At 44.3% G+C, this 24786-nt stretch overlaps 1 protein-coding gene across 6 annotated transcripts in view; it reads left to right on the top strand.

The window, feature by feature from the left end:
* Positions 1-22566, top strand: part of kmt2e (lysine (K)-specific methyltransferase 2E) — a 53377-nt gene extending 30811 nt beyond the window's left edge. For 4 of the 6 annotated variants that reach the window (XM_053688456.1, XM_017493965.3, XM_053688455.1 and 1 more), the window contains 21 exons: positions 1587-1804; positions 3857-3996; positions 5577-5755; positions 5865-5903; positions 6134-6334; positions 6432-6562; positions 6663-6780; positions 6871-6980; positions 9847-10102; positions 12649-12747; positions 15679-15852; positions 15946-16260; positions 17747-18049; positions 18215-18356; positions 18611-18819; positions 19036-19092; positions 19202-19594; positions 19679-19914; positions 20006-20088; positions 20214-20296; positions 20392-22566. In XM_053688456.1, the coding sequence (XP_053544431.1) occupies positions 1587-1804; positions 3857-3996; positions 5577-5755; positions 5865-5903; positions 6134-6334; positions 6432-6562; positions 6663-6780; positions 6871-6980; positions 9847-10102; positions 12649-12747; positions 15679-15852; positions 15946-16260; positions 17747-18049; positions 18215-18356; positions 18611-18819; positions 19036-19092; positions 19202-19594; positions 19679-19914; positions 20006-20088; positions 20214-20296; positions 20392-21312 (4407 nt within the window). In that variant the 3' untranslated portion in view covers positions 21313-22566. Of the gene's footprint in view, positions 1-1586; positions 1805-3856; positions 3997-5576; positions 5756-5864; positions 5904-6133; positions 6335-6431; positions 6563-6662; positions 6781-6870; positions 6981-9846; positions 10103-12648; positions 12748-15678; positions 15853-15945; positions 16261-17746; positions 18050-18214; positions 18357-18610; positions 18820-19035; positions 19093-19201; positions 19595-19678; positions 19915-19983; positions 20089-20213; positions 20297-20391 lie in introns of those variants that run through there. The other 2 variants (XM_017493966.3, XM_047162254.2) reach the window with 2 other exon arrangements.
* Positions 22567-24786: the final 2220 nt, after the last annotated feature.

Genomic DNA, 24786 nt, shown 5'->3' with positions numbered 1-24786 from the left:
ACACACACACACACACACACACACTCTGTGAAACATAAATATCTCTGAGGGCATCTGTGGAATAGTTCAACATGTCCATTAGGGTTCTTTCTTCCACATACATCATGCGTGACCTCACAGACTCCCGTGATTGGCTAGTGCTGCTGTGATTGACAGGAGAGAGAGAGAGTATGCCCCTCCCACTCAGAGAACATTGCCTCACTCCATGGGTGTCTGGCATGTTCAAAGAGACTGCTATCTATTTGAATCGTTACTATTATTATTATTATTATTATTATTATTATTATTATATGAAGTAATATCTAATAAATCAGTATGGACCTGCTGCAGAGCTACAAGACTATCGGGAACATAACACTTCTGAGTCTTCTCCTAAAACGCCTGATGAGGTTGGAGAATACATGGTGAGGGATCTGAGAGCGTTCCTCCATACAGAACCTCTCCAGATCCTTCACATTTGGAGGTCCACGCTGGTGGACTCTCCTCTTCAGTTCACCCCACAGGTGTTCTATGGGGTTCAGGTCAGGACGCTGGGATGGTCATGGCAGGACCTTGATGTTGTGGTCAGTAAACCATTTTTGTGTTGATTTTGATGTATGTTTTGGATCATTGTCCTGCTGGAAGATCCAACCACGGCCCATTTGAAGCTTTCTGTCAGAGGCAGTCACGTTTTCATTTAATATCTGTTGATATTTGATCGAGTCCATGATGCCATGTATCCTAACAAAATGTCCAGGTCCTCTGGCAGAAAAACAGCCCAAAACATTAAAGATCCTCCTCCATATTTAACCGTGGCCATGAGGTACTTTTCCATACGGCTACCTCTCTGTGTGCTCCAAAACCACCTCTGTGTTTATTACCAAAAAGCTCTATTTTGGTTTCATCTGACCATAGAACCCGATCCCATTTGAAGTTCCAGTAGTGTCTGCACGCTGAAGACGCTCGAGAACTGCTACAATTCTCCAGCTGTGATCCTTGGAGATTTTTTATCCACTCGAACCGTCCTCTTCACAGTGCGTTGAGACGATATAGACACACGTCCAATTCCAGGTCAATTCATAACATTTCCAGTGGACTGGAACTTCTTAATTATTGCCCTGATGGTGGAAATGGGCATTTTCAGTGCTTATGCTATTTTCTTATAGACACTTCCCATTGTGTGAAGCTCAACAACCTTTTGCCGCACATCACAGCTATATTCCTCGCTCTTACCCATCATTATGAATGACTAAGGGAATTTGGCCTGTGTGTTACCTCATATTTATACCCCTGTGAAACATGTAAAATATCAGTGGGAATGTACTTCAAATATGTTTTTCTCATATGAACTCATAGGGGTGCCAATAATTGTTTTATTTATATATATATATATTTTTTTATATATATATATATATATATATATATATATATATATATATATATATATATATATATATATATATACATACACATATACACACACACACACACATACACCTCCCTCATAAACACCGTTACCCATAACCCCCCTCTCTGCAAGGCGACACGAATACCACGCTTTACTCAAACTGTGTCTTCCTCTGTGTGTGTGTTATTGTTTTGCTCAGGATCATAACTATGGGGCTCGGCCGCCCCCGACGCCCCCCGCGTCCCCCCCGCCGTCTGTGTTGATGCGTCCGGGCGAGGGTGTGTTCGGGCAGGACGAGGCGTCCCGAGGCACCACACTGAGCACATCGGAGGACGGCAGCTACGGAGCCGACATCACACGCTGCATCTGCGGCTTCACCCACGACGACGGCTACATGATCTGCTGCGACAAGTGCAGGTGAGGGAGGAAGCGTGCATGGACATCACATCCACACGTGCGCGCACGCACACACACACACACACACACACACACACACACAGTAAAATATATGATGGGTCTCTCCTGATTAAGATTTTTATTTATTTAAGAACGTCACGTCATAGTTTTTATCCATTTACAGTTTGTAATGTTTGTAATAACGTTTAATTTATATAGCGCCTTTTCAGACGCATTACAATAGCAATACAATAAAACATAAACAATCAAACACAGCAAAACACAACCTAGCAATAGATTTAGCAAGTCAGCCAGTGAGGAGAGCACTGCAGTAGTCAAGACTTCAGGAAATAAATGCATGAACCGGCGTTTCGTTTCAGCGTATTCGAGGCTAGCGAAGGGGCGGAGCCGAGCAACACAAAATATTTTTAACAGTACTAGATGGTTCAACGAGAGTGCTGTGAATGTCACAAGTGTTCCATCTCAGTTTTATACACTTCTCTCCAGCCTTTGCTGATAGTGGAGCGGTCTGGAGAGCGGGGGCAGATCTACACGCTGTTTAGATTTTAGCGTAAGAGCGATAACTGAAACTGTAGCGGTTTACCCGAAGGCGGTGTGTGTGTGTGTGTGTGTGTGTGTGTGTGTGTGTGTGTATATATATATATATATATATGCTGTATATAACGAATAGTAAGAGGTCCAAGAACCGATCCCTGAGGGACGCCTCATTTTCAGAGAGACTGTAGGCGACTGATAAGCCTGCACAGAAATGTAAAACTGTCTATCAGTGAGATAAGTCGTCTGAAAGAAGGAAAGAAAGAGCAGCAGTGCCCGTGACAGCAGGAGAGAAGTCAGTCATGACAGACAGTGTGGCCTGAGCGGACTATATATATATATATATATATATATATATATATATATATATATATATATATATATATATATATATATATATATATATATATATATATTAGAGCTGTAACTAACGATTATTTTCATGATTGATTAGTTGGCCGATTATTTTTTCGATTAATCAGATGGGGCGGGGCAAACTTCCAGTATCATTTATTTAAAATAAAAGTCCACAAACTGAGTGTTACAAATTTTAACTTAAGACTAAAACTTTACACAACTGTTTGTCCAATTATATAAGACTGAAAAGAACCCAATACATACACCAGAATATGTATTTTTCATTTAGGACTGTAGTTTAATTCCCTGCCTTTTTTTTTTTTTGCATCTATAAAAAGTGTATATGTATATGTATATGTATATGTTTATATATTACTTTTTATGGATGCACAAAAAGCACTGATTCTACAGTCCTAGCAATCCCTGGTTGATTGGTAGAACCTGTCACTCTCCGGGGAATTCGGTTCAAATACATTTTATTGTTGGTGTGACATTTAATTTGATTCTCTGAATGATCTTTTGTTTATTTTATCCGTCAATGCGACACTTGAACTCGTCTACCACTTATAGTAGGGTTTTGCAAATTATCATTTCATTTGTAAATAAATTTCAGATAAATCCATCAATGAACGATGGTCAGCTCAGTTAACGTGATATTTGTGAATGCATGCGAATAACCAAATTGATTCATTTTAAAACATCTCATTTGAATATATTTTGATATATTTGAATATATTTTGACCCCCTGCAATTACGCCACTGACCACTAGGGGTCTGCAGAAACACTGCACTAGACGATAGAGTATGCAGTGCATAGTGTTAGTGTACAATACGTCATTCGGGACACAACTTATTTACTCTCCGAAGCACGTTTTCGGAACAAGTAACGTAATGAGTAAATGTACCGTGCGCAGACCAACTAATCAATAATGAGATTCGTTGACAACGATTTTCATAATCGATTATTATCGATTTACTTATGTGTATATATACGATTTACTTACGTGTGTGTGTATATTTGTGTGTGTGTGTGTGTGTGTGTGTGTGTGTATATATATATATATATATATATATATATATATATATATATATATATATATATATATATATATATATAAATAAAAAAAATTATGTACATCTGTGTGTGTGTGTGTGTCATAGCGTGTGGCAGCATATAGACTGTATGGGTATCGATCGGCAGCACATTCCCGAGACGTACCTGTGTGAGCGCTGCCAGCCTCGAAGTCTCGACCGAGAGCGTGCCATCCTGCTGCAGACCAGGAAGAGAGAGAACATGTCTGGTTAGTCCTTGTATCTCACACACACACACACACCACATCCTCTCTGTGTATTAAACACTCCATTGTAACACACAAGAATGTCAACAGCTGCCCCCTGCTGGATCTTCTGTGTCGTAACATACTGCACGCACGCGCGCACACGTCCCCAGAAGCGCATTAAGTAAGGCGCCGGGTAGAAAGTGCGTCACGTTGTGAGCACGCTGTTTCCGTAGCAACGCACTAAAACACCGACAATGAATAACTAACACACAAAGAATTCACAGCATTGCGTTAGAGTAACGTCTCAGTGTAACGTTTTTATTTCAGCTTTCACACGTTTTTGTCGATACGTGTTTAAGTTAGTAAATAAAATGTCGACTGATATTCGGTGCCAGTGTGGTCGGAGTAAAACCGAGTAAAATTAATAAATACGACATGAGGAAATATTGAGTAAACGGACTAAAGGGTGTGAACCCGGGATTGGCCCAGGTTACCTCTATTACCTTGATCGTTTTATGTGCTTTAGTTTATAAATAATCGCACTTTAACAGACAGTTCGTCCTTTGCAGTAAACAATATAAACACCGCAAGCTTTGGTTTGTATTCATTCATTGCGCCCTCTGGTGGACCCGTCGGTTAAATAATCTGGTGTTCACTCGTATTAGTATTTTCCCCCAAAATTGAAATAATATCTTTTAGGAGTTTGAATTTTGGAAATATTTAAGTGAACATTGTGATTAGAATTATATCCGTGCTGTAAAATTGGCTTAAAATGACAATAATATCGTTTATCGCCGTTATTTCTGGGACGATATTTTCTAGTTATGGTGACATGTCTTTAAAAATACTCTATAATTCACAGCTCCTTTTGTTTATTACTTTGTTTGTTTAGTTTTCAATAATTTGCTTATTTTAAATTTTATTCGGTTTAACGATTTTAACTTTAACTATTTTACTTTACTTGCTTTAACTATTTTTATTTTTTATTTTTTAATTATTTATTTGTAAGTTTATCCTAATAGTTTATTTAAATTATAATTCTAAATAATAATTTCTTGTTTATAAATAATTTCCTTTAACTTAAAGTTTAGTTTTTGTCATTAATTCATTTATTTATTTTTCTCTGTTCTGAATCATTTTGTCGCTACCGATTCGTTAAATGTTCTTTTATCATCATTCGTGTATTTTATAGTTTGTTGGGTTTTTTTTAATTCAGTAATTATCAGTAAGTATTTGTTAATTTATTTATTGACTGTTTTAATTCAAAAAATAATTTGACGTTAGAACGCATTTGTGTTTTTTTTAATAATAGAAATGCTTTTGTTTATAAATGTCTTCTACGGTTATTTTAAGCATAAATTAAATATACAGCGTTAAAAAAAAGTTTTTGAAAATCAAAGGGATATAACACCAAATTAAATTTTACATTTATTGCATTAACACCCAATATTTTACATTTTACATTAAACACTCAGTATTTTACATTAAACACTCAATATTGCAGAAAAAACTTTTTATTTTCTTTTGCGCTGTTTTGAAAATCGAAGTACTGGAGCTATATTGAGAACCATGATTAAAGAGTGTGTGTGTATGTGTTTCAGATGGAGACACCAGTGCTACAGAGAGTGGTGATGAAGTTCCTCTGGAGCTCTACACCACCTTCCAACACACGCCGAGCAGCATCACGCTCACCACCGGCCGCCTCGGCAACAAGCAGAACGACAAAAAACGCAAGAAGAGCGGAGAGAAAGAGCCGGCCCCGCCCGCCCGCGCCAAGAAGGTCCACACACTCTCACACACACACACACACACACACACACACACACACACACAGAGTTGCTGGAGTGAGATGTGTTGTATCTTACTGTCTTCATATCTCCATTGTTCAGGCGTTTAGAGAAGGCTCCAGGAAATCCAACAGAGTCAAGGTGTGTCACATGACTGTACTGCACTAAACACTGCGTGTGTATGCGTGAGTGTGTACGTGTGTGTCTTTGTGTGTGAGTGCTTGTGTATGCGTATGAGCGTGTGTATGCGTATGCGGATCGTTTGTGTGCGTGTGTGTGTTTGTGTTCCTGATGTATTTGCTGTGTGTGTAGTAATGGTTTGCAGTTTGATAGTGTATGTTAATGTGTGTGTGTGTGTGTGTGTGTGTCAGGGCTCAGCTCCGGAGTGTGAGCCCATGGACTCTCCGTCTCTGTGGGAGAGTAAGGTGAAGACGTGGATGGAGCGCTACGAGGAGGCGAGCACCAATCAATACAGCGATGACGTGCGAGTGCTGCTGCGTGTCAAAGAGGCTCGGGACGGCAAAACACTCGCGTACAACACACACCCCGCTGCCTTCAAACCACCTGTAGAGGTACACACACACCTCCACTGCCTTCAGACCACCTGTAGAGGTACACACACAGCTTCACTGTAGGAGTGTGTATGTTGATTGTTTGGGGGTGTTTCAGAGTCAGGTGCAGAAGAATAAGCGTATCCTGAAGGCGGTGAGGGATTTAGCAGCAGACGCTCTGCTGATCGAGTACAGGGGGAAGTTCATGCTCCGCCAGCAGTTTGAGGCTAACGGCTACTTCTTTAAGAGGTAAAGAGCTCCATAACTGTCTGTTTATTTTACCATAAATTACCATAAATAGGTGGACAGGAAGTGTGTTGAGGTGTTGTGTCGTGGCGTGTCCCCGCAGGCCGTACCCGTTCGTATTGTTTTACTCAAAGTTTGACGGTTTGGAGATGTGTGTGGATGCGCGCAGCTTTGGAAACGAAGCGCGGTTTATTCGCCGATCCTGCACACCCAACGCAGAGGTGAGCGATCACCAACAGCACCACACCATGTTATACAATAACTGCGACCTGAATCCAGCGTGCAATCATTATCTCCTGTTCCTGCCTCAGGTGCGTCATGTGATCGAGGATGGCATGTTGCACTTATACATCTACTCGCTAAGGTCGATAATCAAAGGCAGTGAGATCACCATCGGGTTCGACTACGACTACAGCAACTGGTGAGTACACACACACACACACACATTCTTAAAGTTCAGTGCATTTTGTACATCATCGAACAGCAGCATTCACCCCAAAGTTCGCCGTCAGACCCCAACATTCACCTTCAACATTCCCCTTCAGACCCCAACATTCCCCTTCAGACCCCAACATTCGCCTTCAACATTCCCCTTCAGACCCCAACCTTCACCTTCAACATTCCCCTTCAGACCCCAACATTCACCTTCAACATTCCCCTTCAGACCCCAACATTCGCCTTCAACATTCCCCTTCAGACCCCAACATTCGCCTTCAACAATCCCCTTCAGACCCCAACATTCGCCTTCAACAATCCCCTTCAGACCCCAACATTCCCCTTCAACAATCCCCTTCAGACCCCAACATTCGCCTTCAACATTCCCCTTCAGACCCCAACATTCACCTTCAACATTCCCCTTCAGACCCCAACATTCGCCTTCAACATTCCCCTTCAGACCCCAACATTCCCCTTCAGACCCCAACATTCACCTTCAACATTCCCCTTCAGACCCCAACATTCCCCTTCTGACCCCAACATTCGCCTTCAACATTCCCCTTCAGACCCCAACATTCACCTTCAACATTCCCCTTCAGACCCCAACATTCACCTTCAACATTCCCCTTCAGACCCCAACATTCACCTTCAACATTCCCCTTCAGACCCCAACATTCACCTTCAACATTCCCCTTCAGACCCCAACATTCGCCTTCAACATTCCCCTTCAGACCCCAACATTCCCCTTCAGACCCCAACATTCACCTTCAACATTCCCCTTCAGACCCCAACATTCCCCTTCTGACCCCAACATTCGCCTTCAACATTCCCCTTCAGACCCCAACATTCACCTTCAACATTCCCCTTCAGACCCCAACATTCGCCTTCAACATTCCCCTTCAGACCCCAACATTCACCTTCAACATTCCCCTTCAGACCCCAACATTCACCTTCAACATTCCCCTTCAGACCCCAACATTCACCTTCAACATTCCCCTTCAGACCCCAACATTCACCTTCAACATTCCCCTTCAGACCCCAACATTCACCTTCAACATTCCCCTTCAGACCCCAACATTCACCTTCAACATTCCCCTTCAGACCCCAACATTCACCTTCAACATTCCCCTTCAGACCCCAACATTCACCTTCAGACCCCAACATTCCCCTTCAGACCCCAACATTCGCCTTCAACATTCCCCTTCAGACCCCAACATTCACATTCAACATTCCCCTTCAGACCCCAACATTCACCTTCAGACCCCAACATTCGCCTTCAACATTCCCCTTCAGACCCCAACATTCACCTTCAACATTCCCCTTCAGACCCCAACATTCACCTTCAACATTCCCCTTCAGACCCCAACATTCACATTCAACATTCCCCTTCAGACCCCAACATTCACCTTCAACATTCACCTTCAGACCCCAACATTCCCCTTCAACATTCCCCTTCAGACCCCAACATTCCCCTTCAGACCCCAACATTCACCTTCAACATTCCCCTTCAGACCCCAACATTCACCTTCAACATTCCCCTTCAGACCCCAACATTCACATTCAACATTCCCCTTCAGACCCCAACATTCGCCTTCAACAATCCCCTTCAGACCCCAACATTCACCTTCAACATTCCCCTTCAGACCCCAACATTCGCCTTCAACAATCCCCTTCAGACCCCAACATTCCCCTTCAGACCCCAACATTCACCTTCAACATTCCCCTTCAGACCCCAACATTCACCTTCAACATTCGCATTCAGACCCCAACATTCGCCTTCAACAATCCCCTTCAGACCCCAACATTCGCCTTCAACAATCCCCTTCAGACCCCAACATTCGCCTTCAACATTCCCCTTCAGACCCCAACATTCACCTTCAACATTCCCCTTCAGACCCCAACATTTGCCTTCAACATTCCCTTCAGACCCCAACATTCCCCTTCAGACCCCAACATTCACCTTCAACATTTGCCTTCAGACCCCAACATTCACCTTCAACATTCCCCTTCAGACCCCAACATTCCCCTTCAGACCCCAACATTCCCCTTCAGACCCCAACATTCGCCTTCAACATTCCCCTTCAGACCCCAACGTTCACCTTCAACATTCCCCTTCAGACCCCAACATTCACCTTCAACATTCCCCTTCAGACCCCAACATTCACATTCAACATTCCCCTTCAGACCCCAACATTCACCTTCAGACCCCAACATTCACCTTCAACATTCCCCTTCAGACCCCAACATTCACCTTCAACATTCCCCTTCAGACCCCAACATTCACCTTCAACATTCCCCTTCAGACCCCAACATTCGCCTTCAACATTCCCCTTCAGACCCCAACATTCGCCTTCAACAATCCCCTTCAGACCCCAACATTCACCTTCAACATTCCCCTTCAGACCCCAACATTCACCTTCAACATTCGCATTCAGACCCCAACATTCGCCTTCAACAATCCCCTTCAGACCCCAACATTCGCCTTCAACAATCCCCTTCAGACCCCAACATTCCCCTTCAACATTCCCCTTCAGACCCCAACATTCACCTTCAACATTCCCCTTCAGACCCCAACGTTTGCCTTCAACGTTCCCCTTCAGACCCCAACATTCCCCTTCATCATTCCCCTTCAGACGCCAACATTCGCCTTTAACATTCCCCTTCAGACCCCAACATTCCCCTTCAACATTCCCCTTCAACATTCCCCTTCAGACCCCAACATTCCCCTTCAACATTCCCCTTCAGACCCCAACATTTCACCTTCAAAAATCAGCAACATTCACCTTCTCAAAAAAGTATAGAATAACCATGTACACCCTCTTTGACACTCATCTCTCTGTCTGTGTGTGTAGTAAATATAAGGTGGACTGTGCATGTGTAAGAGGGAATCAGGAATGTCCTGTTCTCAAACACAACCTGGAGCCAACGGAGAACCTGGGTTCTGCTACACGGCGCAGAGGAAGGAAAGATAAAGAGCCGGCGATTCGGGACGAGGCCGGACAGAACCAGAACCTCACCCTGGACTGTGAAGGACCCAAGAGTAAACCGAACAACGACAGCAAACAGAGGAAGCTGTCTCCTCTACGAGTGTCCATCTCTAACAACCAGGTATAGTGTGTGCACACACACACACACACGCGCTGTGTTATCAGATAGATATTGCATTCACACTCATTTACTTTCTTTTTATTCTTACATGGTACAGGATATCTTTATTTTACATTTGTTTACTTACACTTATTGCATGTTTGCTTCTTTGTCATGTTGGCAGCCATTTTGTTCTCCATCCTCTTCATCCTTCTTCCTCCTCATCCCTCTTTCCTCACCTCTCTGTTACATTACATCTTTAGATGAGTGATAGAGTATTAATCTATCCTGTCCGCTTTGTGGTACAAAGTGTAACCCAGGTTACACTTTGTGTTTTTATCCTGGGTTACACTCTGGGGTAGTTATTTAACCTGGGTTACTCACTCAGGTAGTTATTTATCCTGGGTTTACTCTCTGGGTTAGATCTTTATCCTGGGTTACTCTCTCGGGTAGTTCTTTATCCTGGGTTACTCCCTCGGGTAGTTCTTTAGCCTGGGTAATCTCTCGGGTAGTTCTTTATCGTGGGTTACTCCCTCGGGTAGTTCTTTATCCTGGGTTACTCTCTCGGGTAGTTCTTTATCCTGGGTTACTCTCTCGGGTAGTTCTTTAGCCTGGGTTACTCTCTCGGGTAGTTCTTTAGCCTGGGTACTCTCTCGGGTAGTTCTTTATCATGGGTTACTCTCTCGGGTAGTTCTTTATCATGGGTTACTCTCTCGGGTAGTTCTTTAGTCTGGGTACTCTCTCGGGTAGTTCTTTATCCTGGGTTACTCCCTCGGGTAGTTCTTTAGCCTGGGTAATCTCTCGGGTAGTTCTTTATCGTGGGTTACTCCCTCGGGTAGTTCTTTATCCTGGGTTACTCCCTCGGGTAGTTCTTTAGCCTGGGTAATCTCTCGGGTAGTTCTTTATCGTGGGTTACTCCCTCGGGTAGTTCTTTATCCTGGGTTACTCTCTTGGGTAGTTCTTTATCCTGGGTTACTCTCTCGGGTAGTTCTTTAGCCTGGGTTACTCTCTCGGGTAGTTCTTTAGCCTGGGTACTCTCTCGGGTAGTTCTTTAGCCTGGGTTACTCTCTCGGGTAGTTCTTTAGCCTGGGTTACTCTCTCGGGTAGTTCTTTATCATGGGTTACTCTCTCGGGTAGTTCTTTATCCTGGGTTACTCTCTCGGGTAGTTCTTTATCATGGGTTACTCTCTCGGGTAGTTCTTTATCCTGGGTTACTCCCTCGGGTAGTTCTTTAGCCTGGGTTACTCCCTCGGGTAGTTCTTTATCATGGGTTACTCCCTCGGGTAGTTCTTTAGCCTGGGTTACTCTCTCGGGTAGTTATTTTAGAATTTTTTAGATAGTTTTTCAATTGTGTTTTTAAGATAATTTTCCTGGACGGTATTTTAACATGATTCTTTCTCTGCATATTCTGTTACTGTGGCTCATTTCTCGTTTTTGTTCCCCTGGGCCATGTTTCTGGATTTTTACGTTTTAGTTTGGACTCTCCTTTAGAGTGGATCATTTTTCCCATCAATTTAACCGAGGTCATATTTCAGAAATCTTTCACAAAGCAGTTAAACGAGTTGTTTGGCAAATCGAATGTTATCTGGATCGTAATGAAGGTCAGCTGCGACAGCACTGATGTGGACATGTGACAACAGCCACCACTGATCAGTGCGCGCACACACACACACACACACACACACACACACACACACTTACACTTTATTAAATATCACAGATTTTTACTTCATTCATTACTGATTGTGCATTGTTTCGATAATGAACTTTGTTTAAATAATAGTTTAAAATTATGCCTTTATGTTAAACAGTTGTTTTGTTTTTAAATACAGAAGAGTCATTGTCATGATCCTCTGTCCACATTTTTCCCCTTTTTCTTTAAAGATCTTCCCTCGTTAACCAAATATAAAATCAGTCCATAAAATAAAGAAAACTTAGTACAGGTGGTGATGGAGTCAGTGTGGCAGGAAAGAAAATTTTAAAAATTAATAAAATTACTGCAAAAAAACAAATAAACAATAAAACAAATAAACAATTAAACATGGATGAAAAATAAAATATAATTTAATACTCGCAAGCAGAGTATAATTACATAAAATTTAAATGAATTGAATTAATAAAATCTACAAAATATAAAAATAAATCAAATAAAAATAAGATAATGGCTTTAATTATTCTGTGTCAAAGAAAGAGTTAAGAAGTATGAATAATGAAAATAAAGAGTTAAATTTCTTTAAATACAAAGATGAAAGGCTCGTACTTTAGATTTAAAATTGAGTAAATAGGAAAAATATCAACATAAAAGATAATAATAAATATACTAAAGTATACTCAAAAGAGAAATGTACTGTGTGATGCCTTCCTTTGGGAATGTGGAGAAATAAACAGAATAAAGTGGCCGGCGCTTGACCCTAAACGCCGACCCAGAGCGAGAGGGGTCTCGCCGGCTCGTCGTCTCCCCATCGTTCCTCCTGCTCTCTTTCTCTCTATCTCCCCCTGTGTCATCCCTCTCTCCTGGTGCTGAATGAAGGCAGAGGATGAATAAGGCCCCTCTCCCCCTCTTACAGGATCCTGAGTTATTTGAGGATCTAGAAGAGCAAACCTCGGTTAGCAATGACGTAGAGATGGAGACGGAGGAGCACATGGCAGAGAGGAGGAGGAAGATGGTAAGTGTGTGCGTGACGTCGGGGCAGACGCTGGTGTCGCCGCGGCGCGCGCTCGCTCGCTCGCTCACGGTTTCCACGGAAACTCTGCTGCAACCCCTCCTGCCCTCCCTCTTACGCAGGCATCCCTTTTGCCCTGTGGGTGTGTGTTGACGTGTGTGTTGAGGCATGTGTGTGCGAGGCTGAGTCTCTACTGCCACCTGCTGCCTCGCTGGTGCTTCTTCCTTTGCTTAACCCTGAACAATCCTTTTCACATTCCCATCTTCAACCTTCCATCAGTGTTCACGTTCTCTTTTCCTTTATAACTCACACTTGTGCTTTTCTAAAGCTCTGTATAATTTATACACCTATATCGACATTTCTCCCATAACCTAGTTGAGATCAGTGTTGGGTTCAGACGATCAGGGATTGGGTTTGTACCTTGCCTAAGTATTCACCCTAAATTAGTTTCCATAAACTGCAGAGACATAATTTTGTTGAATGGGGTCGACCTGTATGTAAATGATGTGTTACGTGATCTCTGTTTCTGGAAGAACACCAGGATGGCATCCTGGAGCTATCAAAACAAGTCAGGGACAGGAAAAGTATCAGAGTGCGGTTGTTTAAATAACAAAAACTTTAAATCAACGTTAAACGTGACAATTCTTTGTTAAAATGGAAAGAATATGGCATCTCCTTGCTTCTATCTAAAGGAGGCAGTCTGGCAGTTTAGAGTGACCGAGTAAGGAAGGGATTAGTCAGAGAAACAACCAAGAGGCCAAGGGTGACTCTGATCATGGTGCTACCACCACCATGCTTCACAGTGGGGATGGTGTTCTCAGGGAGACTTTGTGACACATAATCCCAATGAAGTCTGTCTCAAGATCAGTGGAGGGGGTCGATACTTATGCAATGCACTGCAAAACATAAATTGAAATGACTGAAACGATGTCAAATCGAAATGGAATTCTCCTGGAGCTTTTCATCAAACACCATCCTTTCCACTCGTGTCCTTTATCACGAAGGACACGAGTGGAAAGGATGGTGTTTGAAGAAAAGTCCTCTTTCCGTTCGGAGGAGGACGGTAACTCCAGAGTGATTCAGCACATCAGTGGACGATTGCGGAGCTCGCTGGATATTTCAGGCGCTGCATCGGTAGAAGATTAAACCTTCATGTCCATCTCTCACTAGCAGGTGTTCAACATCTTCAAACCACTGAAAGCCTGCTATTCTGAAACCATGAGGTCACGGACGTGTGTGTGTGTGTCTCTCTCTCTCTCTCTCTCTCTCTCTCTCTCTCTCTCTCTCTCTCTCTCTCTCTCGAGAACTGTCCCAGCTGTCACATTGCATTGCTGAGTCATACTGACAGGATGCTGTAGTGTTGCTCAGCTAGTAATGACGGAGAAAACACAATAACCCTCTGTACCACTGCTGCTTTAAATACATCCTCCTCTTTTCCACTTCCTGTCTCTAATTCCCTCGGCTGGATTGCTTGGTTGGCTGGCTGCAGTGACGTTTCCGAGCCGGGGGATCAACTCGATGTTACTATAGACGTCCGGAGCTTAAGGCTTTGCTCCAGATTTATAAACCAGAACAAAACATACCATGTTCCACATCTTAACTTTTTGTTCTTTTGGTTTATATTTGGTTTGATCATTCCAGTGGCTCCACTCATGCACGACATATGCTGAAACTTTAGTGCTCGCTAGTTAGCAACCTAGCTCACTAGCAGACTAGCCGAGCGTTCACCCAGATCCCACACTGTTTCAGGTGCGTTTTTGCACTTGTTACTGACAGGAGAATGAGCGACACCGCACATCATTTTTAATCTTTTTTGGCAACTCCGTGATCTGATTATCAGTTACCAGGACGTTAATTTACATTTCTTGCCATTTTTTTTTTCTTCAGTTTTGAGAGCTATGTTTAATAATTAATGCAATAAGTCTTGTTTAGGAGCGACCGGAATCTCCTGCCGCTAACCATGTCCCCTCTTGGCCACGCCCCTTCCAGCAAATCTGATCACACTTCCTCAATCTGTAACTCGCACTGCTGAGTCTGGTTTGCTCTCAAGTCTTTGTTACGAGGCCTGTTCTGTTCGTAGCAATCTGCCAGCTCTAATTACAAAAACCTGACATGAGACCGTGAATAATCGGTGTGTATTTATGTTTATTTTGCTTCTCCATGTTGATGTCGAAAGAGTATCATGGACAACGGGCATGATATCTTTGTAGATTATGATCTTAAATAGTGGGAATCATATAAAAAGTGTGGTTTTGTTCTTTCATTGAGTTTTTATAGAGTTTACATGTGACATTCAATTCAGTACAATTTTATTTGTATAGCTCTTTTAACAATGGACATTACAGAAAGCATCTTTACAGAAATATATAAACACAGGATACAAATTTTAAGTGTGAATTTATACCTATTGAGCGAGCCAGTGGTAACGGTGGTGAGGAAAACCTCCCTAAGGTGATATGGGGTGGTTTAAAAAGAGTCAAATCTTAAAGCAACTGTCTTGCACATTTTACATAGCTGGTGTGGATTAAAATGGAAATGAACGAGGGCTTTGACAGTGCATCCTTTACTCTGATGTCTCCATCTGTAAGTGACAGTAACTGCCATAAACGTGTCCAAGTTGATGAAAATTTGGTCAAAGGTGTGGACTGCGGCTGAGCTTTTACGGGTTGTTGGTGAGTCACAGACCGATCTGTCCTCGATGTTTGTTCAGAAACACTTCTAGGCATTTCAGTGTGGGAACTGAACTTGGTAGGGGAAGACAAGTAAGTAAGGTAGGAGCATTACAGCTTGTTGGCCCCCAAAAGATTTTCTAAAAAAGCTCTGATGCTATCTGTTCTGTGCCTTTTCTCTGCTGCTGGTTTCCTGCCTACGCGACTCCCAGCGGTTTCCCACGCATCCTTATCCCGCTCTTGCTTTGTCTTGATGTTTGTATAGACGCGTGAGGAGAGGAAGATGGAGGCCATCCTGCAGGCGTTTGCCCGCATGGAGAAGAGGGAGAAACGGAGGGAGCAAGCTCTGGAAAGAATCGGCACCAAGGGAGAGGTGGGAACTCGTGGTGAAATCAAAGAAGAGCCTCCTGCTACTCCAGAGGTGGAGTCACCTGCTACGGTAGGCAACGCATTTATTTTTTATTCTTAGGTGGAGTATCTGTATAATTCGGATTATTCTGACTCGGTCCGTGGTCGTGTTTTTGATGTTCAGCCGTTGTTGGAGCCGGTGAAGGAGGAGGTGGCTCAGAAGGCAGCGAAGGTCAGCCGGAACAAGCAGAGGAAGAGTTTCTCTCGAAACCGAACACATATCGGGCAGCAGAGACGGCGAACACGCACGGCCAGCGCCTGCTCCGACCCGCCGCCAGCGTCCCCCGGAGACGCTCTGGAAACCCAGCTAATGGCCGAAACGCAGGATGGGGAGACCGGAGCGGTGCCTGAGACTGAAGCTCCACCTTCTCACAGCCCAGACGCCACTGCCAGCCCACCTCACACTTCACCTGGGCACAAGTATCCCAAAACGAAAAAGGTAAAAGGGAACCCTCTCTTAACACCACTGACATTACTGAATCTGAAGAGCTTCGGCCTTTAAGTTAACTTATTTTAGCCCAAATACAAATTAAAAATATGGCAATGTTCATCTGAATGTCCAGCATTGCTGGTCCAATCAACATGATTTGCCCAATCTCCAGACTAAGGTCATGTCAACAATTACATGATGATTGGATTAACATAGACAGTGTTCGCCCCGATCTCTGGACAATATTTGGTCACAATGTTTGATTATCGTTGGCCCAAGCTTCAGGAGACAAAGTTGTCCCGATCTCAAAATAAAGCTTGGCTCAACATCAACGTTCTTTTCCTCATCTAAAGACAACGTTAGAATCCCCAAACTCTGGATTACGATCTATTCAACATTGATACTGTTGACTAACATCAACACTGTTTACCAGATCTCTGGAAATCTTTTGAGTCAGTCTTTTGGCCTGATTTCCATTGGGGTCAACATTGTTGTCCAGATCTCTGCCGATGTTTGGGTCAACTCTGACATTGTTGATTTGATCTCTGAACAATATTTGGGTCAACATTAATTGACGAAGTTTGGTCAACGTCATCATAATCGCTGGTCCAATCTCTGGACCGAGGTTGGATCAGCAGTGTCACTGACACCACTGGACAGAGGTTGGATCAACATGGATAGTGTTGCCCCGATCTGGACAATTTTGGGTTAATATCATTGTCATTGGCCCAATCTTCAGATGATGTTTGGGTCAACATCAACGCAGTCATGAGAACGTCTGGATTGATGTCAGTATCATTTGCCTCTTCAAAGGACAGCACTTGGGCCACAAACTGTATTGTTGACCAAATCTTCAAGAATGTTTGGGTCAACACTGTTGACAGGTGATCACTGAACACCATTCGAGTCAGGTTGTTTAAACAACTGGCCTGGAAATCAGCTTAGCAGTGACGTGGGTGACGGTTGGATCAATCCCAATTATGTCTCATCTTCGTCATCTCAATGTCGAGACAACGTTTGGGTTAGCAATGTCTGGAAGACCTTGGGGTCAGCATTGTTGTTTTTGGCTCTGACAGTTTCGAGTCAAAGTCAAGATTGATGACTCGGTCTCTGAATGACATTTGGACCAGAATTTACATTTCTGGCAACGTTCTTCTCAACCTGGTCATCGCTGACCCAATCTCCAGTTGACATTTAAGTCAACGTTGACATTATTGGTCCATTCTCAAATGATTTGGTTAAACATCAACATCAACATTGACATCCAAAATTGGGTCAGATCAACATTGTTATAGTTGCATTGTTGGCCTGAACCCTGGATGATGTTCGGGTTTACTTTGCCATGGTCGGGCTAATCTTATCCTTGAGCCTGTAGATACTCTGTGGGTAGTTACAAGTTTCACTACCAACATATGCATTAATGATCCAATTTTGTATATTGTTTATTCTCTCTGTCTCTTTTTCATCTCATAATTGTCTCCCTCCCCGTCCACAGCACTTAGTGAACGAGTGGCTGAGTGTGGAGAAGCAAGAGCAGCGCGTGATAATGCGCAGTCCTGAGCCCGTCCCTGATCGGCCGCTGAGGATCAGCACTGATCCCGAAGTTTTAGCCACGCAGCTCAACTCTCTTCCCGGCATGGCCTGCAGCCCACATGTCTACAGCACGCCCAAGCACTACGTCCGATTTTCTTCTCCGTTCCTGGCCAGTCGCAGCCCCAGCACCCCTGCGGTGCCCGCCGCTCGCCGCCGCTCACGAGAACTCTCCGATACTCCGCCCACCTCTGGCTCCTGCAAAAAAGTTCGTCGATCACATCTTACTGCCTCATAGCTTTTAGTTGTTATTAGCGATTATTCGGGGTCCAAGCACCGGAGTGGGGAAATATATAGTACATTTCCATTAAAACTGGTTAACCTCGTGTGTGTGTGTGTGTGTGTGTGTGTGTGTGTGTGTGTGTGTGCGCAGCGTTGGCTAAAGCAGGCTTTAGAGGAGGAAGGCAGTCTGAGTCCAGGCGGACGAACCTTCCTGATGCCCACTGAAGGACCGCTGACCCCGCCAATCAACGGAGACACTGACAGTCCCATCTCGCTTAATGGCACCTGCCCAGGTAACACACACCTCAAACATCAGGGGGCACTCGAACCAACCCTGTTCTGTAACAGTCTAATACGGAAACAGATACTTTGATACTTCTTTACTTTATAGTTGGGGGGGGGGGTGTATCTTTTTTGTGTGCTTTTAAGATAACCCTATTTCTATTTTCTTACTCTGTATTACCTTGAATTTCTTTCATAGTCTCTGTCTATTTACAGTAGTACAGGTTATGTTAAAGTGTGTTCTGTTGTGTGCGTGTGTGGTCAGAGTTGCCTACGCCGCTAAAGAAGAGGCGTTTGTGTCCACTGGACTCGTGCGTGTCGGATTCGTCCACACCGTACGCCTCTCCATGTGCTACACCGACGCGACCCGAACCTCCAGACGCCCCGCTAACACCTCAGCTCCTGAACACACCTCCAGAATGTTCTACACCCACACACACCTCGCAGAACCCAGCACACACCACGCCACAAGAGGTAAACACGTACACACACACACTTGCCAGGGCACTAACTAACCATGTGTTCGGCGTTAATGTTATCATCCGCTGAGATTAAACCCTTTTATAATCTTTTGTGATGTTTGTTTGTGTTAGAGTTGGTCATTAGTTGTGTCCATGTTCTGAAAGCTGTGTATTATTCATAGAGATGTATAAAAAACCGATAGATTATTAATGATTTGCGCATCTGCAGGGCGAGTCGCCGATAGACAGCTCACCGGAGACGAGCCGAAGACCCAGCACGCAAGAGGTCGGCTTCACCTCAGTCACGCTCACGTTGAATTCTTTACATTTTTCCTTACAGATCGAGCACCAGACACTCCCTTGGTCACGTGATGTTTAACTTGTGTTGTCCTCAGGTCGATCGTGCGCCGTCGCTCTTGGCCTCTCCTGTTCGGAAACCTTCCGAAACGGCACCTCAGGAGTCTCAAAGTCCCGCCCCCTCGCTACCCGAGCCCCACGAGGCACCTTCAGACGAGGGTACGGAGGGAGAAGGCACTACAGAGGCGCCGTCCGCGCCCTACCACGCGTGGATCAAGAGCCCTGAGCGAGGCGGCCTTTCTTTCTCCCCGATTAACTCCAACCTGAGGGACCTGACACCGTCACACACGCTGGACATGGGGGCGTTCAGCGAGGCCGCGTCCTATTACCCCTGTGCCGAGGAGGGAGGGAATGCGACCTTCGCCCGATCACTCAGCGGGGACGCCTCGGAAGGAGCAGGAGCTGCTCAGAATCCACCCCAGAAGAAGAAGGTGAGGCTCCGAACCCTGCTAACACACTGACCAGAACCACCGTGAGCGAGTTCACGTCATTCTCATGTGTCCACTCTTGCCCAGGTGTCTCTGCTGGAATACAGGAAGCGGCAGCGTGAAGCTCGGCGCAGTGGAGGCTCCAAGATTGAGTGCAGCTCTCCGCTCTCGACGGCACCGCCAGTCGACGTCTTCCCTGTCGCCGTGGAAACGGCGCCTGATTGCGCCATTCCTGTGGTTATGCTGGGCTCCAGGACGCCGCAATCTAGCGAGGACCCAGACACCCCGCAACAGGGAGAGAAAGAGGGAGGAGATGGACAGTGGTACGTTCCACAGCTCGCGTCGTTATGGTTACGTTTTTGCGTTATTATACGTAATGTTTTACATTTCAGAGTGTGTATGTCTGGTGTGTAGGGTGTCTTCGACCTCAGTGGAACAGGCCAGGGAGCGTGGATACCACAGAGCCCTGCTGCTCAGTGACCATCGCAAAGATGGAGGTCAGACACACACACACACATACACACACTGTCTCTCTCTTTAAATCTGTTTCGTTTCCATCTATTTATCCACCTTTTTCTGTCCCCCCTCTCTCTCTAATAATATCTGTTTATCTTTCTGACAGATGGAGGAGAAACAGAAGGAGGCGATGCTGTAGCGAGGGAGTGTCCATCGCCTAAGAGCTGCAAGAGTCCCTCAACACACACAGTACGAGTTTACACACACACACACACGACTGAATATAACGTGATATAACGAGTTTCTTGCCCTCGTCGTGCTAACTGTGTCCTTCTTTCTCTCAGTCTCCGTCTCCAGGTCCGAGCTCCGTATCCCACTCCTCCCTTCGCTCGTCTAAAGAAGAGGACAGCGACCCTCAGTCCCGTCCCGTGCCCCAGCCGTCCTCGTCCAAGCCACCGCTGTCCAAATCCACCCCTCTGACTCCCAGCAAGCACCCCTCCCAGGGGCAGTACGCCGCTCCTTCCCTCCCTATCACCCCTAAATCTCAGCCTCAGCCGCAGGGTTCGCCCTATCGCGGCCAGAGGACTTTCCTGACCGCCCCGCCCCCTAACCAATCGCAGTACAGCCCTCAGAACGCCCCGCCCCCTCCTCCCCCGCCCCCTCCGGTACCCCCGACTTCCTCGCCGTTCTTCCCTACACAGTTCAAAGCAGCCGTCTCGACGCCCTTCCCTCCCGGCTCGCAGACTCTGCTCCAGTCTCACCACACGCTCCACTTCCAGAGCAGCACGGCCCCGCCCCCTCCTCCCCCTCCACCTCCGCCTCACCCTCAGCCGGGCCCCGCCATCATCCACGTCAATCATCTGCAACCCCCTCCGATCCAGCAGCATCAGCTGATCCTGAGCTCCGCCCCTCCCCCGCCTCCACCTCCGCCCCCTCAGACGCAGAGTTCTCAGTCGACGCAGGTCAGCGGCACCACCGTCAACCTGCTGTCCATCAAACAAGCCCCGCCTCCTCCGCCGTCATTTCAGAACATCGGTGCTTTTCAGACTGCTATCCTGCACCAATCAGGAGCGAGCAACCCTACAGCGGTAACGTCCTCTACGTATCAGCAGACTGTGTTACCGCCCCCTCCTCCGCCCCCACCGCAACCCACCCCGCCTTCTCAAGGGTCCTCTTCCAATCCTAACGCGACACAAACCCGAGGTCCGCCTCCTTCCGCCGCAGCATTTCATAACACCGGATACATGGGGACGGGGTGGCACTGACTCCACCCACTTCACCCGCCCGCTAAAACGAACTCATAATGAGAAAACGGCGGCGGATGATTGGACAAAATGTAACATAGGCGACTCGGTCGTAGTGTAAATAGTTTTTTACGCACCTTTACACCCAGGAAACAGGGCGAGGCTACAAGGGTACACTTACACGGACCGTAACCCGATCTGGAGAGACTTTACGGAAAACAAGATGGCGGCTCAGTGGTGCTCATTACACAACCTAAACCCCTCTCCCTTTTTCTTCTTCTTCTTCTTCTTCTTCCCTGATACACACTTCCAGTCGTCCTCTCTCACTAGACGTCTTTTTAGTTTTCCCCCGTTCTCTTTTTCGCACATGTACGATGGACATTCCACGTCAACTTCCCTTTTTTTCTCTCTTTTTTTTTTTCTTCCCCTTTTCCTTTTCTGAAATCCTCACGTCATTTATTCGTTTTATCTAGCGCTTCATTTATAGCGAAAGAAAAAATGCTTTTTGTATAGAGGAAAAAAATACAGAATTATTTTTTTTAATCCATGTAACTGATAAAAAAATAATAATAATATCTGCAGAAATCAAGAAGAGACCTTTCTGTTAGGCCGCTTCGCCGCTCCGGGAGTCTGCACTTCTTTAGTGTGTGTGTGTGTGAGAAAGACGTTGTATTTGTTGGTCCATACGTGTTAACGTGTTCATCACGACTGTTCGTGCGAGTTCGAGAGAGAAATAACTTCCTGTTCACCGTGAGCGGTTTTATTTTTTTGAATTTCCACGGTTATTTGTAGAAAGTGTAATTTAATTGTATAGGTGGTTCCTCCTGCGTTCTTTCTCCAGAGACGGACGGGTGTAAATATCAGCTCCTTTTTTTTTTTTTTTCCTTTTTTTTTTTCTACGCTTGTACACTTCGCTACCATCCTTTTTTTTTTTTTTTTTTTTTTTTTTTTTTTTTTTTTTTAAATATGGATGTAAATACAAGCGCATTCTTCACATAAAAAAGAAAACAAAAGGAAAAAAAAAATAAAATGCTGAATGTTTGTGACCGTAGCACTATTTTTATTTACGTCTCCCAGAATTATTCGATTTCCCCTCTCTCTCTCTCGTTCATTTTTTATTCTTCGTGTGAGTGTGTGTGTGAGTGTGAGTGTGTGTGTGTGTGTGTGTGTGTGTGTGTGATGTGTGTGTGAAGAGCAGACGCTCACAGACACAACACTGGTTGAATATTTTCATGGTTCATAATAAAAAATCGCTGTAATGACAGTTTTATACCACCTCCTGCATCCTGTGTGTTTTTCTCTCGTGGTTGAACATCTCAGACTTCACCTTGAAGACCTCGTTTAGTTTACGGTGTTCAGATCGTTAAGGCGTGCTGTGATAGTTAATGCTGCTGCTGGGAAGAACGAAAACGAATGAAGGAACGACCGAATGCACGGCGTGTGTGTGGTGGTGTTACAGTAAAGCTGATTATTTTCCTACAATGGCACTTCCTAGTCTTTTATTTCTGTTTCCTCCTTAAATTTTTGATTATTGTACTTTTTATACGTTTATAGTTACATTTAACGTTGCGCAACTATAAAGTCTCTCTCTCTTGAAATTAATATAACAGCAAAAAATAATAATAAATCGCAGTTACGTTACAGAGAACGCGCAAAGCGTAAACTTCCTCGGACTCTGGAGACTCCTTCCATAAACGTTAATTTCTGTACTGTAAAGAAAGTTAGTATAGGAGCGAAAACGTATTCGAGCATTAGCGCGTTAATGTAAACCTGTGATCTCCAGCTGTGATCGTTACCTTTATATAAAATTACTGCACGAGTCCGCCTGGGAAGTTCGTATTCGCGACGTCTGGTGCGTTCTGGTCACTTTGGTCGGCGCAAGATGGTGGCGTAAATTCTCTCTTAATTAACTACAAACAAAATACAGCAAGGGTTTTTTTATTCTATTTTAAAGTCTGCTTCTAGAAAATGACGAACAAAGAATGCGCATCAGGTGCGTTTCACTTTTTTTGTACTGTAAACTTGATCATTTTATTGACATTTACATTTATTCATTTAGCGGACGCTTTTATCCAAATCGACTTACAAATGATAAAATACAAGCAAAGCGATATATCAAGCGGAGAACAATACGAGTAGTGCTACCGTACAAGATCTTTTAATTGAGTTCTAGAAAAGCAGAGTCGAGGTGCAAGAGTAAGGTTTTTTTCTGTTGTTGTTTGGTGGTTGTTGTTTTTTTTTTAAATCAATAATGTGGGGTTGGAGTTTTAGGGGTTGGTTAGGTGTTCACGGAAGAGGTGGGTCTTTAGCTGTTTTTTGAAGATAGTGAGAGATTCTGCGGTCCGGATTGAAGTTCATTCCACCACTGAGGGACAGTTAGTGTGAAGGTTCTGGAAAGGGACCTTGAGTCACGCTGAGTAGGAACTACTATGCGTCGGTCGTTAATCGGTCGCAGATTGTATGAGGGAACGTAAGGAGAGTGTTGAGGTAGCAGGGTGCTGTTTTCATATATATATATATATATATATATATATATATATAAACCTTATACTGTAAATGCTATTGTATTTTGGGCAGGCAATGAAATCGGCTTCCTAGGTGAGTAAACATTCGATTTCAACAAATTTACATTCGACTACAGGCGTTGATTCCACCATGTTTTCTTACTGACACGCCCCCAACTTGGAAACTCTGGGTTCGAACAAAATCCACAGTTTCCCCGCTCGTGATTACGACTTTGTCGTGGCATTCATGTGCATTCAACTCGTAAATACGATCTTTCCGACACGACTTGAGCGCACCTTTAATCAACACCTTGTGTAATCGGATCATTATCGGATTGTGCTGTCGCTGAGCGTTTTGTCCTTGGCGTGTCTGATGCTGCTGCTGTTCGTCCACCAGGTGGCGTAAGTGAGCAGCTTTACACTCCTTTACTGCAGAGAGAGAGAGAGGCTGGAACCATCCCTGCATTTCAATACTGGTTTTAACATTCTCTCCTCGGCTCCGTCTCAAATGCAGAGGTGTGCACTCCTCGGATTTTATTATTTATTTATTTTTATATTTTATTTTACCTTTATTTAACAGGAAAAAGACTCACTGGGATTAAACTTCTCTCTTACATGAGTGTCCTGTCCAAGATAAGCAGCCGAGTTTGCATATACAATTGTCCAACAAAGTTACAACGTACAATACTAAATCCAACATAAAACATCCAACCAATTAAAAACATTTACACACCATTAATTCCCTCTCTAGGTTACATAGTCAAAATTTAAAATGACTATAAGACTCCAAGTTTTGTAGCTTCATCTCCGTCTGGAAAAAATTCCAATCCGGATTCCAATCCAATTCCAATCTTGGTTTTACCAAGCTTTAAGGGGCGCACAAAGATTGTAACTTGATTGAGAACGTAATGAGTAATTGTCCGGCAATTTCCGTCGAATAAAACAACAAAGATAAGAGGGCAATTAACCAAATATGGCTTTACATATTGAT

The sequence above is a fragment of the Ictalurus punctatus genome, chromosome 19 (genome assembly GCF_001660625.3).
Source record: "Ictalurus punctatus breed USDA103 chromosome 19, Coco_2.0, whole genome shotgun sequence".
NCBI classification, from domain to species: Eukaryota; Metazoa; Chordata; class Actinopteri; order Siluriformes; family Ictaluridae; genus Ictalurus; species Ictalurus punctatus.
This window is presented reverse-complemented; position numbering and strand designations above follow the sequence as displayed.